General features: G+C 21.2%; 6 protein-coding genes across 6 annotated transcripts; 3 read left to right on the plus strand and 3 right to left on the minus strand.

Annotated features, from left to right (window-relative positions):
- Positions 1-477: 477 nt before the first annotated feature.
- Positions 478-1,728, plus strand: PY17X_1238200 (40S ribosomal protein S9, putative; the record flags this gene model as incomplete). The annotated part of the gene is made up of 3 exons (XM_022956866.1): positions 478-540; positions 978-1,045; positions 1,290-1,728. 3 exons carry the CDS (start codon positions 478-480, stop codon positions 1,726-1,728), a joined length of 570 nt encoding a protein of 189 aa, XP_022812703.1.
- A 1,721-nt stretch (positions 1,729-3,449) lies between these two features.
- On the plus strand, positions 3,450-6,447 carry PY17X_1238300 (protein phosphatase PPM9, putative; the record flags this gene model as incomplete). The annotated part of the gene is made up of 6 exons (XM_022956867.1): positions 3,450-5,018; positions 5,174-5,299; positions 5,468-5,531; positions 5,734-5,987; positions 6,193-6,282; positions 6,412-6,447. The coding sequence occupies 6 exons, from the start codon at positions 3,450-3,452 to the stop codon at positions 6,445-6,447; spliced, it is 2,139 nt and encodes a 712-aa protein (XP_022812704.1).
- A 795-nt stretch (positions 6,448-7,242) lies between these two features.
- On the minus strand, positions 7,243-9,153 carry PY17X_1238400 (mediator of RNA polymerase II transcription subunit 17, putative; the record flags this gene model as incomplete). The annotated part of the gene is made up of 1 exon (XM_022956868.1): positions 7,243-9,153. The coding sequence occupies one exon, from the start codon at positions 9,151-9,153 to the stop codon at positions 7,243-7,245; it is 1,911 nt and encodes a 636-aa protein (XP_022812705.1).
- An 859-nt stretch (positions 9,154-10,012) lies between these two features.
- PY17X_1238500 (U6 snRNA-associated Sm-like protein LSm2, putative) lies at positions 10,013-10,824 on the plus strand (the record flags this gene model as incomplete). The annotated part of the gene is made up of 3 exons (XM_022956869.1): positions 10,013-10,015; positions 10,248-10,412; positions 10,678-10,824. The coding sequence occupies 3 exons, from the start codon at positions 10,013-10,015 to the stop codon at positions 10,822-10,824; spliced, it is 315 nt and encodes a 104-aa protein (XP_022812706.1).
- Positions 10,825-11,361: 537 nt separating this feature from the next.
- PY17X_1238600 (single-stranded DNA-binding protein, putative) lies at positions 11,362-12,303 on the minus strand (the record flags this gene model as incomplete). The annotated part of the gene is made up of 1 exon (XM_719703.2): positions 11,362-12,303. The coding sequence occupies one exon, from the start codon at positions 12,301-12,303 to the stop codon at positions 11,362-11,364; it is 942 nt and encodes a 313-aa protein (XP_724796.2).
- A 964-nt stretch (positions 12,304-13,267) lies between these two features.
- On the minus strand, positions 13,268-14,322 carry PY17X_1238700 (bis(5'-nucleosyl)-tetraphosphatase [asymmetrical], putative; the record flags this gene model as incomplete). Its single annotated transcript, XM_022956870.1, has 5 exons — positions 13,268-13,376; positions 13,464-13,573; positions 13,684-13,787; positions 13,929-14,074; positions 14,318-14,322. The coding sequence occupies 5 exons, from the start codon at positions 14,320-14,322 to the stop codon at positions 13,268-13,270; spliced, it is 474 nt and encodes a 157-aa protein (XP_022812707.1).
- Positions 14,323-15,038: the final 716 nt, after the last annotated feature.

The raw sequence follows: 15,038 nt of genomic DNA on the forward strand, positions 1-15,038 counted from the left end.
ATATATATATATGCATAAAAATAATTAAACTTTTTTCTTGTTTTTGAAACTAATTATTATAAAAATATATGGCACCATTTTTCCCGCTATAATAAAAAAACTTATGTTTTTTATGATTAAGATATTTCAAATGTTGATATTATATACATGCATATATACATAATACAATTTTTATTATAGATATTATATAATATGTAAAATACATTCTATGTTAGCACTTGAATATCATAAAATTATATGCTATATGTTTTAAGCACAAAAAAAAAAGGAACATATATTACATTCCAATTTTCAACAAGAAATATTCAAAAAAAATCATTAATAATTTATATACAATATTTAAAAAAAAAAAAAAAAAAAAAAAAATAATAATAATAATAATAATAAAATAGGGAAAAAATAACTGTTTAAAAAGCATATTTTTTTATATTTAAAATTTTAAAAAATATTTAAACGATTTTAAGAAATTAAATAAAAATGCCAAAAAGCTATAGAAACTATTCAAAAACTGCAAGGAATCCAAAACGTCCCTTTGAAAAGGTAAACAAAAAAAATGAAAAAAAATGAAAAAAAATGGGAAAAAAATAAAACTGAAATAGTTGAAACAGTTGAATATCTGAATAGCTGAATAGCTAAAATAGCCGAAATAAAACTGAAAAATACGAACGGCAAAATACGAAATAAAGAACGAATTGACTAAGGGAAAGAGGATGGGTATATTCTGCCCATTTAGATTACCCTCATTATATTCATATATCTAACTATGTGGTTGTATAGATACTTTCCTAATTATTGTTGGGTTCCCCTTTGATACCCACATATTTTATTATTAACTTTTTATAAAATCTATAACACATTAACGATATAAAATTACAAAAAATAAAATATATGTTTATATTTCCCAATTGAGAATATACAATTTTTATTAATATTTTAAAACTCAAAATTTTTTTGATTTTATTTTTTTCGATTTATAGGAACGTTTAGATCAAGAGTTAAAATTAATTGGAGAATATGGTTTAAAAAACAAGAGAGAAATATGGAGGTAATAATTTTGCATATCCAAATGGGCAATATATATATATGTATATGTCGACCTGCTCGGTGCATGTTATGTTGTTATAGCTTTGGCTTTGTTGCTTTGGCTTTGTTGCTTTGGTTTGTTGCTTTGGCTTTGTTGCTTTGGTTTGTTGCTTTGGCTTTGTTGCTTTGGTTTTGTTGCTTTGGCATGTTGCCTTGGTTTGCTTCTACAATATTTTAATTTGTTTCCCCTTTTTATTACTTTGCAGAGTGCAATATTTATTAGCAAAAATCAGATCCGCAGCAAGATATTTATTAACATTAGATGAAAAGAGCCCAAAAAGAATATTTCAAGGTGAAGCATTATTAAGAAGAATGGTACGTCAAGGATTACTTGGTGAAAATGAAGAAAAATTAGATTATGTTTTAGGTTTAACATTACCTAAATTATTAGAAAGAAGATTGCAAACAAAAGTATTCAAATTAGGTTTAGCAAAATCTGTACATCATGCTAGAGTATTAATAAGACAACGACATATTCGAGTTGGCAAACAAATGGTCGATATTCCATCATTTCTAGTTCGTATAGATTCTGAAAAACATATCGATTTTGCAACTGCTTCACCATTTGGTGGTTCAAGACCTGGTCGAGTTAAGAGAAAAACATTAAGAAATCAAAAAGAAAAAGCTGAAGGAGATGATAATTAATAAGCACATTTGCACACACACATACATGCATGTATATGTATATATATTATGAACAAATCGTGTGAACTATCATGTGTATATTATTTTGTTATTATGCTGTTCCTTGTATGTATTATCTACGTATTTGTGATAATGCACTATTTCAGTATCATATATGTGAAAAGTTAATATTTAAATCAATGAATTGGTCGGAATTTGTATATATATATATATATACATATAGATAGATATGGATATATTGTCTATATAATTATTAGTTTGCCAACGGCTGGGCTTGTTATATTAAATATGACATTTTATCGATACTGTGTGTGCATACAAACCTATACGTACATATGTTTATTTATTTTTTAATTAACATAATTTTGCAGTGAATAATAAAAAAATTTTTAATTATAAGTAATAAATAAGAGAAAAATTGTATTAAAAAAAAAAAATAAATAAATCACTATTCTTAGTCCTAACATATTGAAATATATTATATACATGTGTAGATATTTATGACAAAAATTGTCAATTAATTAAATTTGTGTTAAAGGGAAATAAAATTTTTTATACATTTTAATTATTATTTCAAAAAAAGCGAAAAAAAATATATATTTTTAATTGTCATTTAGTAGTAAAAATTAATATGACAATTCAAAATTTTCTTTTTTTACGACATCCACATATAGTATATCATTTGTGTATAGTCTTAGCTTTTTTTTTTTTTTTTAATTTCTTAACAATTTAAATTAAAAAAATATATATTACACATTATTATATTTTACTTTGGAAAAAAATCTTTAAATAGATATATGTAGGTTTTAATAAAGGATGAAATAGAATATTTACTAACTTATGAATAATTTTATTTGACTCTTATTTTTAAAATGATATAGAGAAAAATCATATTTATATATTAAAGATTTTTTTTTTTTTTTTTTTTTTTTTTTTTTTTTGTTTCATTGTTGTGTTATATATATTATTAATAAGTTTGAATAAATTGAATTAAAAAATATAATAAATTTATTATAGTTACATAAAATAAATTATTTAATTGGACATATTTTATTGCGTCTTATAAAATATATGATGATATATTTTAGGGGGGGGTTTAAATTATGTGATTATATGAACATATAATTATTTCGGGAAAAAAAAATATACAAACTCTCTTATTTTATAGTATTATTTTTTTTATATATTTCTATATTAATTTTTTTATTGTATTTTTTTTTTTTTTTAATTTTATTTATTTGGATATAAATAATAATAGTAAAATTAGTAAAAGTGGGAAATAAAAAACAATTGTTAGGGGAATGATTTAAAAATATAAAATAGAATAATTCAAATTGGGATGAATTTTTTTTTTTTGATTATTTTCTAACCTAAATAAAAGATATATACCTTAATACAAATTTAAGTATACACATATACAGTTGTGTTTGTAATATTCTGATTAAATTGATATACATATATAATATAAATATTGAAAAGAAAAATATTTTACATATATAGACTTATCAATGGGTTGGTATATATATACATATATTATTAATTATAATTTTTTTGTAAAAATTTAAGTAAAAATTTAAGTAAAAAATTAAGTAAAAAATATATTTTTTTACAAATTTCCAAGTATTTTTATTGATATGATTAACAAGATTGTGTGCAAATAATTATTATACACACAATATATATATATATAAATAACAGATTAAGACAGATTTTCATATATTATGAATGAGGATAAACCAAATTGTGAGGAAAATGATGGGGGGAAACAAAATAAAAAGACGTTTAAGGATATAAAAGGATATAAAAATATAAATAATATCATTAATTATTTGGTAACAGTTGGGGTATGGGAAATGTATACATATGAGTGGCTATTTAATAGAAAAACATATTTATATTATCATACATTATTAAAGGGTTATTATTTTTATGATAAAAATAATAATCTTACCCTATTTAATGATCAAAATTTTTTTTTATATGTATGTACATTTGAAAATACCGAATTTATTTCATATTTTTTTTTTAATAATTCTCCAACAAAAATAAAATTAACTAGTTATACTAAAACTATGCAAGGAAGAAGAAATAAACAAGAAGATAGATTTATAGAAATTACAGATTTAACAAAATATATAAACCCAAATGATTATAAAACTTTATTTTTTTATAAAGTAAACCCTTTTTATTTTTTTTCAATTTTTGATGGTCATAGAGGAATAAAAGCATGTGAATATTGTCTTACACATATTATAATAAATATTATTTATTTTTTTTATAATCACCAAAATGTAGAAAATAAAAATGGTAATGTAAATCGTGTAAATAGTGTAAATAATAATGATAATGTAAATAGTGTAAACAATGTAAATAGTAATGATAATGTAAATAGTGTAAATAGTGTAAATAATAATGATAATGTAAATAGTGTAAATAATTTACAACCCGAATTCAAAAACCAAAATAAAGATGACCCTATTGATAATAGTTCCGAGCAAACTATAAATCCTCAAGAAAAAAAAATTGAAAAAAAAATTGAAAAAAAAGTTGAAAAAAAAACTGAAAAAAATATAAACACTTCAAATAGTGATCATGTGAATAACAAAAATGGGAGTCCATGCCCAGAAAATGACGAAAATGACGAAAAGGAAGAAAAGGGCGAAACTGACAAAAATAATGCAATTCCAAATTGTTATAACAATGATGATATCTCAGATTTGAACAATATTAATAAAGAAGACAATTCCAACAAAAATAAAAACAAACGTTCTAATAATAATGATAATAATAATAATATAATAAATTATGAAAATGTAAAAAAAAGAAAATGTGATGATAAAAATAATTTGGAAAATATAAAAATATCTAAGGATAATATAAATGTTAATGTGACAGAAAATGGAAAAAATATAGATTCAGATATTAATAATAAAAATGATAATTCTGAGCAAATTAATAAATGTGAAGGAGTTGAAAATAACATAAAAAATGAAGAAAATTATGAAAAAGAACAAAATAATAAAGGAATAAATAAAAATGAATCTGAAATAAATAATACTAAACATAATAATGAAGAAAATATAAAATATTTAGATGAATTGTCAGATGATGAAATAATAGAATATTTAAAATTAGCTTTTTTGAAAACAGATGAACAATTTTTAAAATCATCAAAATTTTCAAATCATGGATGTACAATAATTTCTTTAATCGTTTTCAAAAATAAAATGTATATAGTTAATCTGGGTGATTGTAGAGCTCTTGGAATTGTCAACATAAACAATGTATTGGTAATGTTTTTCCAAGTTTTCATTTTTTTTATTTTAAAATGTTAAGATAAATCTTGATTTTATCAATATAATTTTTCCGATTTTTTTCTGATTTTTTTCCGATTTTTTTCTGATTTTTTTCTGATTTTTTTTTTTTTTTTTTTTTTAACCTAAAGAAATCAGAGGCTCTTTCGCATGACCATAAGCCAAATGATCCAAAGGAAAAGGAGAGAATAAAAAAAATGGGAGGGGACGTTGTTTGTCTTCAAAATGTGTATAGAGTAAAAGCGAACATAAAGAAGGTATAGAAAAAGATGTTGAAATAAATGTTAACATGTTTATTAAACCATTTTTTTTAATTTTTCATATGATACAGAAAGTAAATATGTTCTAAAATAGTTTTATTTCTATTTACATTTTTTTCTTATACACATTAACGTTTGTTATATATTGGGTCAACAAATTTTTAGGATAATTCTGAAAAGCCAAGTTTACTCGAAAGGTTATCTTTTAAGGATGAAGTTTATTTAGCAGGTACATAATTTAGTTCGCTAAAAATGGAAAAATAAAATAAATAAAAAATGAAAAAAATAAATAAAAAATGGAAAAAATGAAAAATACTGTATGTGTGTGTGTACATATGTGGCCATACATTTGGCTGATGAAAACAATTTGAAGTCAAACTAAGATATATGTTGAATACAAATTTTAAATATGTATATTTTTTTTTTATAAGTTTCGAGAGCAATAGGAGATAAAGACTTTAAACATAATAATGTTATATCAGCTATACCTGATGTTATATGTAAAGAAATATATGATAGTTGTATAAATAAAAATAATAAAATGAATAGTGCATGTCTAACAAATAATAATGAAATAGATGAAAATTATTTTAAAGATAGTAATTTATATTTATCTTCTGAGGAGATAAATTATCATTTTGTTGTTATGGCTTGTGATGGTGTATGGGATACTCTATCAAATAAGGTAGAAAAAAAAAAAAAAAAAAAAAAAAAAAAAAAAAAAAAAAAAAAAAAAAAAAAAAAAAAAAAAAGAAAAAAAAAAAAAATTATTTTTAAACTAGTTATATAAACTTATATTATTTAGTCTATTTTTGTGTTTTTTTATTTTTAAACTAGTTGTATAAACTTGTATTAATTTAGTCTATTTTTGTGTTTTTTTATTTTATAAGGATGTTACACAAATTATACAAAAATATCAAAACGATCCAGATAAAGCTTGTAGTGAAATTATAAAAACAGCATATGCTTATGGAAGTCAGGTATATATTTCATTCAAAATATTTTTTTTTTTATTATATTCCATTATCATTAAATTTAGTAATATAATAAAACTATTTTATTTATACATTTATAATTTTCTCCATGTATTTTTTTTTTTTTTATTTCAGGACAATTTAACTGCTATGCTTTTAAAATTTTTTTAAACAAATCATAGATATAGAATATAAAGGAAATATTTTGGATATAGATTTTTTCTTTTTGTTTTTTATTATAAGTTAAAAATATATTTTGGATATGGCATAAATATATGAATATTATTGTGCATACAATATGGTGTGAAATAAAATATTTTCCGAATTTTTTATGACATAGTCTTATAAAATAAATTTTATCTTTTTAAGTTTACATTTTAATACACAAATTATTGTATTTCTCTTTTTTTTTCTTTTTTTTCTTTATTTTTCTTTATTTTTATTGTCTTTTTTAACTTGCTAATTAAAACTCTTTAAAAGGCATTTAATATTATCATTTGGAAATGTTCAAAAATAAAAAAAGGGACAAAAAAAAATATTTTACAAAAACACAAAATGGTGAGATAGCTAATTTTGTATTACTTAAAAAATAAAACATGCATTTTTAAAATATGAGAATAATAGTGTAACTTAAAAAAAAATGTAACATCATAGTTAACAAAAGTATAAATATTTTTGACACATCGATGTATTTTTCATGCTTTTATTAAAAATTGTAAGAATGTAAAGCATATTATACCCTTCAAAAATGTGTGCAACTAACTATATATCCTCTAACATATTATATTTGAAATTTTTTTGACTAATTTATTCTGAATTTATGCATATTAATTGTGTGTTTAAAAAGTTGTTATTGAGTGCAGGTACTGACGAGGCAGTTTTATCAAAATATGACACGGAATTGTTTTTTTTTTTTTTTTTCTTTTTTTTTTTCTTTTTTTTTTTCTTTTTTTTTTTCTTTTTTTTTCACTTTCTATATACTCTCAAATATTTTTCCAACGCTGTGATAAACCATGAAAAAAATGTCGTGAGTAGTGTGTCTGAATGAGAACTTGGAAATGCATTTTGATATATTATGGGATGTATATCAGAAGAGTAATAAGGCATTTGAAAAGAAAAATATTTCCATGCACAAATAAATAAATCTCGTATTTTGGAAAGAGCTAGATTTAAAACAATTTGGATTAATTCATTATCAACAATATCTTCTACATAAATTTGTTGTTTTTCTATATCGTCATCTTCGCATATTTCTTCATCTAAATGTTCCATCGTTTTATCATTATTATTGCCATCATTATTATTGCCATCATTATTATTATCATCATTATTGTCATCACTATTTTCACATGTTTTAGTATATACACATTGACCATTTACATCGCTAGCTTCATATGTAATAGAAAAAGAAAAATCTACTTTCGTTTTTTTTTTTTTTGAAGATGGAATAACAATATTATTAATAAAAAAATCAATTGATTTATGATTTATTTGTGTACAATGTATTTTTATATTTCGGTTAATATTTTCTTTTATATTATTATCAAGGTTTATTAAAATTTCATTATTTTTATCTTTTAAATTATTTGTTTGTTCAGCTAAAATACAAAAAATCGATTTATCAATTAATACCCATTGAGCTTTTGTTAATTTTTCATGAACATTTTTAGCTTGTTTGAAAATTATATTTTCAGGTATTGTGGTAATATTATTTTGGGTCATATTTACAATTTTTTTTAATTTATTTTCCTCTTTTAATTTAACATTTAAAGGACGTAAATAAAATTGTATATGATAATTATTTTCGATTAAGTGTGCAGATATTCCTTCGAATTGAATTGAAACATTACTTTTGTTATCCAACAAATAGAACATATTCATTTCGTCTTTTGTAATATTTTCAAAAATGTAGTTATTTTCTAAATATGCCCGTCCATTTTGGTCTCCTTTTACACTCTCCCCATTATGTTCGTTCTCTTCCCCTTTTACAGTCTCTCCATTATTTTCGTTCTCTTCCCCTTTTACAGTCTCCCCATTATGTTCGTTCTGTTCGCCCACATTTTTAATTGAAAAGGTAATGTGTGCGTATTGAGATTTAAAAGGAGAAAATGAAGGATATGGAGGCCATAATAAAAATATAGGGTTTGTTGATATTTTCCAAAAAATAGATGGTAAAAAAAAAAATTCAACTGATAATTCAGTACAATATGGGAAATTATTATCTATCTGCATATAATCAATTTCAGAATATTTTGTATATAAAATTCTCCAATGTTTTATTAATTGATTGATAAAAAATAAATAATATTTTTGAGCAATTATTCCATTTATCGAATTTAATTGTATCCTTTCATTTTCACAAATTTTTTTTAATTTTTCTAATATCTCAATTCTGTTAGTAACAGAAATACATATATCTTGTTTATTTTCTTTTGGGTCTCTATAATAATTACATTTATTTAAAGATAAATATTTTGTTCCTTTATCATAATTTAATGTGCCTAATATCATATCAAATAATATCATAATTTCTTTTAATTCATTTTCTACTAATATTCTATATTCTTCTCCTTTATTCCATTCACTATTATTTTTCAAATTTAAATCATTACTATTTTCTATTTTATATTTTTCCATTTCTGAACAAAATATTTGTGCATATTGTTGTAAATGTTGTTTATTTTTATTTTCTTCATTTGGTACTTCTTCAAAAGCTAGTGAACCATCAGGTAGATATCTCAATAATTGATAATCTCCTTTTCCATATGGTTCTAACTTTAGGTTTATATCATTAAGTTTGTCTCCAATTATTTGTGTATCTTCCTCTTCATTTTTGTTATCTATATTATTGTTTGTTCTCTTTTCATTTGCCTTCATTTTTTTAATATATTAAAAATTTATTATTTTCCAAATTATATGTATATAAATATATGTGTATTTATATCGCACATAATTATTTCCTTTTAAAATGTTAATGTGAATAAATGCTAAAATGATATATATATATAATCAAATATATGGAAAGGTGTAAATATATAATTTTCAATGTATATTCATTTGTTCATAAAACAAAAGTAAAGATTTTGATATACATTTATGTTTTTACAAGTAGTAAATTATTTATCAGATTTTTCGAAAAAAGAATCTCTATATAAATTATGCGGTGTTTTTTATTAATTACAAAATTTTGTAATATAATATTATTTATTTGTACTTTTCTATATACTCATGTATATATGTATATCTATTTAATTTTGTTGTGCATTTTTTTTACAATCTTTTTTGAATAAAACCAACTATATTATGTATGTATATGTATGTATGTATATGTATGTATATATACCCATTACCAATAATCACTCCCCTATTATATTGCATACATAATATAATATTTTTTTTTTGGCGCTTTATTTTATAAAATTATATGAACACTTAACATTAGCAATGTAAAATTTATTAATTTTTTTTTGTTTTTTTAAAAATTATTACTAAACAAATTTTAAAGAATAACCATAAGTTTTAATACATGGGTATTATTTCATAGTTCCGCGATGAAGGATACACAAATAAACCAAAGAAAAGATAAATCAATGAATTCGAAAAATAAATTATTAAATAATACAGATATATAAATAATTCTATAAACAAGTATTATACTAAGTTATTATTTTTTTTAGTAATATTTTCTCTACTTTTATAAATCAGTAAATTATTAATTCCGTAAAACCAGTAAAAAATGGTAAAATGATAATCCAATATTATTTTTTAGCTATCTATAAAAACGCATGATATGTGCTTACAATAATTTTCCTTCTTATAACTTTTATGCATTATATTAAATGTTGTAAGAAGGGAAAACAATAGTTTCATATAATATACACACGTGTATCTTTATTTATATATGTATGAATATATTCAATGTGTTATTCATTTCTATATTTATATATACATATTTTTTATTAACTGTGCAGCTTTTTTTTACGTTTTTTCAACAACTAGCTGAAAAAAATCAACATATAACCATCGAATTAAAAAATGACTTACAAATATCAGGGGTATTACATTCAGTAGATCAATATCTAAACATTAAATTAACAAATATATCAGTTAATAATCCGGAGAAATATCCACATTTAGTAAGTTTTGCATTTATTTTGGTCCAAAAAATCGAAATAAAATAAAAAATATACTTTCATATATCACAATGAATATTATTTATTTTATGCACGTACATAATATTTGCTAATAATTTTATTTCACTTTAAATAATTAAAAATTTAATAATATAAGACATTTAATGAATAATTTGGGTATTCCCATGTTTGTAATGATAATAAGTAAAACAATTTACACAAAATTTATTCATTATTTATATTTATATTTATGTTTACATTTTTTTAGTTATCCATTAAATCATGTTTTGTAAGAGGGTCAGTAGTGAGGTATGTGTTTTTACCATCAAATGAAGTTAATGTTGAAAAATTACGTCATATGTGTAGACAAGAAGCGAAAATGATTTCAGACAAAGAAAAAAATAACCCCAAGTAGGACATAATAAGTCGAAGTTAGTTATAATGGAACATAATTTATTGTAAAACATAATTTATTGTAAAACAGGAATGGTGGAATTATTACTATTATCATTATCATTATCATTATCATTGTTGTTTATTTTTTTTTTTTTTTAGCTAGCTATACAAACTGTGTGTTAAAGAATAAAAACGAACGAAATAAAATTGAATTATAAAAGCTTAATAATTTGCACACACTTTTATAAAAATTATATTTTTTGGCTTAATTTTTGTAGCATTAATGTTGCACACATTTTTTGTTTTAAATTACAAAGAACTTGAAAAATAAAAAAAATTAATAATTTTATTTTTTTATTAGTAATTTTTTGGGGATAAAACTATGGTTATAAATGGCAACATTTGTCGTCATATAATTGTGTGTATACAAACACAATATAAAATCATAAAAAAAGGATGTTAAAAAAGGAATGATAAAAAGGAATGATAAAAAGGAATGATAAAAAAAGAATATAAAAAAAGAATGTTACAAAAGAATGTTTAAAAAATTGTTTATTTAATTATGTTTTGCCCAGCCTATAAGTTGGGGAAGTAATAAATTAGTAGCTTTTTGAAAAAATAAAAATTCTGAAAATGGGCAACTAACATGTAACTCTTCATAATTATTTTTTTGATCTTCATTTATATTAGTATTTTCAGTAACTTCCATATCTATATTATTTATATCATTAAAATTATTATTTTCGGTAATATTGGATGGATTATATTTATATTTTATAACAATATGATCATTTTTATTTGGATGTCTATCAATAATTAAATAATTATTATTACTTCCTTTAATAGTTATTGGTGATGTTAAATTTTCAATATTTGTTAAAAATAACATATTTGATAAATTATTAATTTTAAGAAAAATATTCATTTTATTATTTTTGTCATATCGGTTACAATTATTTTGCCTTTTCATAAATACAAATTGAAGTCCCCCTTTACCATATATAGTTGATTTATTTTTATTAACAATACAATCTGGAAATACGGGTTTTATTAAGCACATAGCTGTACTTCCAAATATACTATAATATTGATATGTTATATTATTGTCTGTATTTTCATTATTATTTATATTAGAATTATATTTTGCTTGATAAAAGTTATTTGAAGAGTCATATTTACCATTTGGGTAATTAGTTGCATTATTTCCATAGCTAGCCATATTATTTGGACTATTGTCATTATTATTCATGCTCATATAATTATGGTTATTATTATTATTGTAGTATCCATAATTAAAGCCTCGATTTTTATATGTGTTATATTCATTTTTTTTTATTAAGTTTGTAAATTGTTTTGTTTTTAAATTTGTATTGTACATATTTTCATATTTTAAATCTTTCATATTCCATAACATTTTCACACATGTGCTTATTCCCTTATACTGCCATTTGGCATTTATTCGTTCGATAGTTTGGGTATTTACACAAATTCCCTTCATTTCTTCCCTTTTTTAAATTGCAAAATTTAATAGTACATTTATTATTTTCTATTGTTATGAAGTAGGCTAATATTTTTCATATATAATGTATAAATATGATTAACATTAGTATATGGTTTTGCTTATTGCTTATTTATGTTTAAATCGGTTTGTTTAAATTGGTTTGTTTAAATCAGTTTGTTTAAATCGCTTTATGTGTATATAAATTATACTAGGCTAGCATAATAAATTTGCATAATATATTTAAAAAATTGTAAAATAAAAGAAAAAAAATATGAATAATATGAATAAAGTGGTTTTAATAACCAAATGAAGTAACAATTAAACAAGCATTTAAAATCGTTTATCTTTCCCTAAGTTTTATGACGACATGTGAATAAGTATAAACATTTTTTTGTGCAATTTATATGTATTCGTTTTCGCAAAACAAAAATAGTCCCAATTTCTTTTTTATAATTCTTTACTTTCTTATATTTTCACATTATTAATATAAATGCAAATATAAATAATATGGAAACATTGAAAATAAAAAGATGGATTATTACTTTTGTAAACCCAGCGTGTGTAGTGCTATATATATATTTAATTTTTTTAAAGAAATAAAATATACTTAAAATAAAGAACAGAATTATACAAGTTACATTTTTATTTATTTTACGATAAAAATATAAAAATATCAAATAATTTTTTTAGTTATTATAATAATAGTGTGATTATAAATGAGTATGCACACAAAAGTTTGTAAGTTTACATATTTGTATATATTTAAAGCTTAAAAAATAAAACGAATTATATTGTCAAAAGGCTATCTCCTCTTGACTTATATTTTTTTAACAATTATCATATGTAATATTATAAATAAGGAAATAATATATTCAAAACTTAATCATTTTTTTATAACAATTAAAGGTCTATAAAAAGGGTGTGTATTATTATTATTTTTTTTTTTTTTTTTTTTTTTTTATTATTGTATAAGGCTTGAATTATTTATTAAATATTCTTCAGCATTTATCATTAAATCGTGTAAGGAGGGTGAGAGGAAATATTCATTTGATTGGCCACTTTTTATCCAGCTATTGAAAATAAAAATGAGGAAATTGTAAAATATATATTAATATTTTGTTAAACTTATAAATATATTTAATTAAAAAATTGTATACCTATAATCTGTGTGCTCATCAGACAAAATTATATTTTCATCTTTGTTTAATAAAATAGCTAAATAGTATGTTGTTTCTTTTGGTTTTCCATTAACCAAATATTTTAAAGTCTGTAAAAAAAAAAAAAAAAAAAAAAAAATATTACACAAAAATAAAATATAAAGATTTATTACATGTGTATGTATATATAGTATTAATTTTTTTAAAATAAAATTTATACTTTTTCAAAATTTAAAAGTTTGTATTTATCCTTATTTATTCCAGTTTCTTCAAATGTTTCTCTGATTGCGGTATTTAGCCCTTCTTCATTATTTTCAACGAGACCTATAGGTTAAAAATAGAGGCATGAAATGTTATAGTATTGTCATAAATATTGTCATAAATATTGTCATAAATATTGTGATAAATGTCGTGATAAATGTCGTGATAAATGTCGTGATAAATATTGTGATGGTGCAATGATACCTTTAGGGGGGGTCCAGTGGTTATTTCCATAAGATGCCTTTAAAAATAAAAATTCGATATTTTTGATTTTATTATTTGTGGTATTTATTCCAATATTTCCCAAAACTCGGCATAGTAAAATTCCATAAGCTCTTATAATATCTCCACTATAAAAAATGAGAAAATTGTATATTTTTTTTATTATTCTAAATTTCACCATTTAAAGATTGGAAAATTGTTCATTATTTTTAAAATCAAGAAACACGATAATAAATCAACTCCGTCTTTAAATTTTATATCTATGTGTGGAAATAGTGATGTAAACTTTTCACAAACATAAATATTGCGAAATTGAAAATTATGCATACTATTCTCAAATTTTATGTATACTTAAAATAATTTTATAATACCTCATTTTGTTTTAGCAAATAGCCAAGTCGTAATACTTTACAATTTAACAAAATTGATCTTAATATTTTATAGTTTAACAAAATTGAATTGAAAAGGGCATAGAAAATGCGATTATTTTATATATATACATATGTACATATTTTTCTTTTTTTATGATGCAAATGTTGAAAAAAATATAGAAATATATTTATTTCTATAATATAATATGTTAGTAATAGGGTTTGAAAAAGTGGGGGAACGGAATAATGAGATATTACTTTATATTTATACAAAAAGTTGTAATAAAAAATATCCGAATAAAATATTTTTAATTTTGTAAATACATATAGGATAATTTATTCTTATCAATGTTTGTAACTATGTGGCATGCAAGGTAGAAATAAAAGAGCATGCTAATTTTTTCTGCATTTTAAGGGTAAAAACAAAAAAATAAAAAATGCAAAATAAAAAAAAAAAATGAAAAATGAAAAAAAAAAATAAAAAAAGAACAGAATAACAGGGTAAACAGAATAACAGGTAAACAGAATAACAGGTAAACAAAATAAACCATACAGGGTAAAAGTTATAATTCAAAAAAAAAAAAAAAAATTATATTAAAAAGATTGCAAATAGCAAAATTGTGGCAATATTTAAAGTGTGTGTAATAGGTAATCCTTTTTGGGAAATGAAACCAATTAGATAAAAATAATTTTTTTATTAAGTTAATATTTTATATATTTT

This window comes from Plasmodium yoelii, assembly GCF_900002385.2.
Source record: "Plasmodium yoelii strain 17X genome assembly, chromosome: 12".
NCBI classification, from domain to species: Eukaryota; Apicomplexa; class Aconoidasida; order Haemosporida; family Plasmodiidae; genus Plasmodium; species Plasmodium yoelii.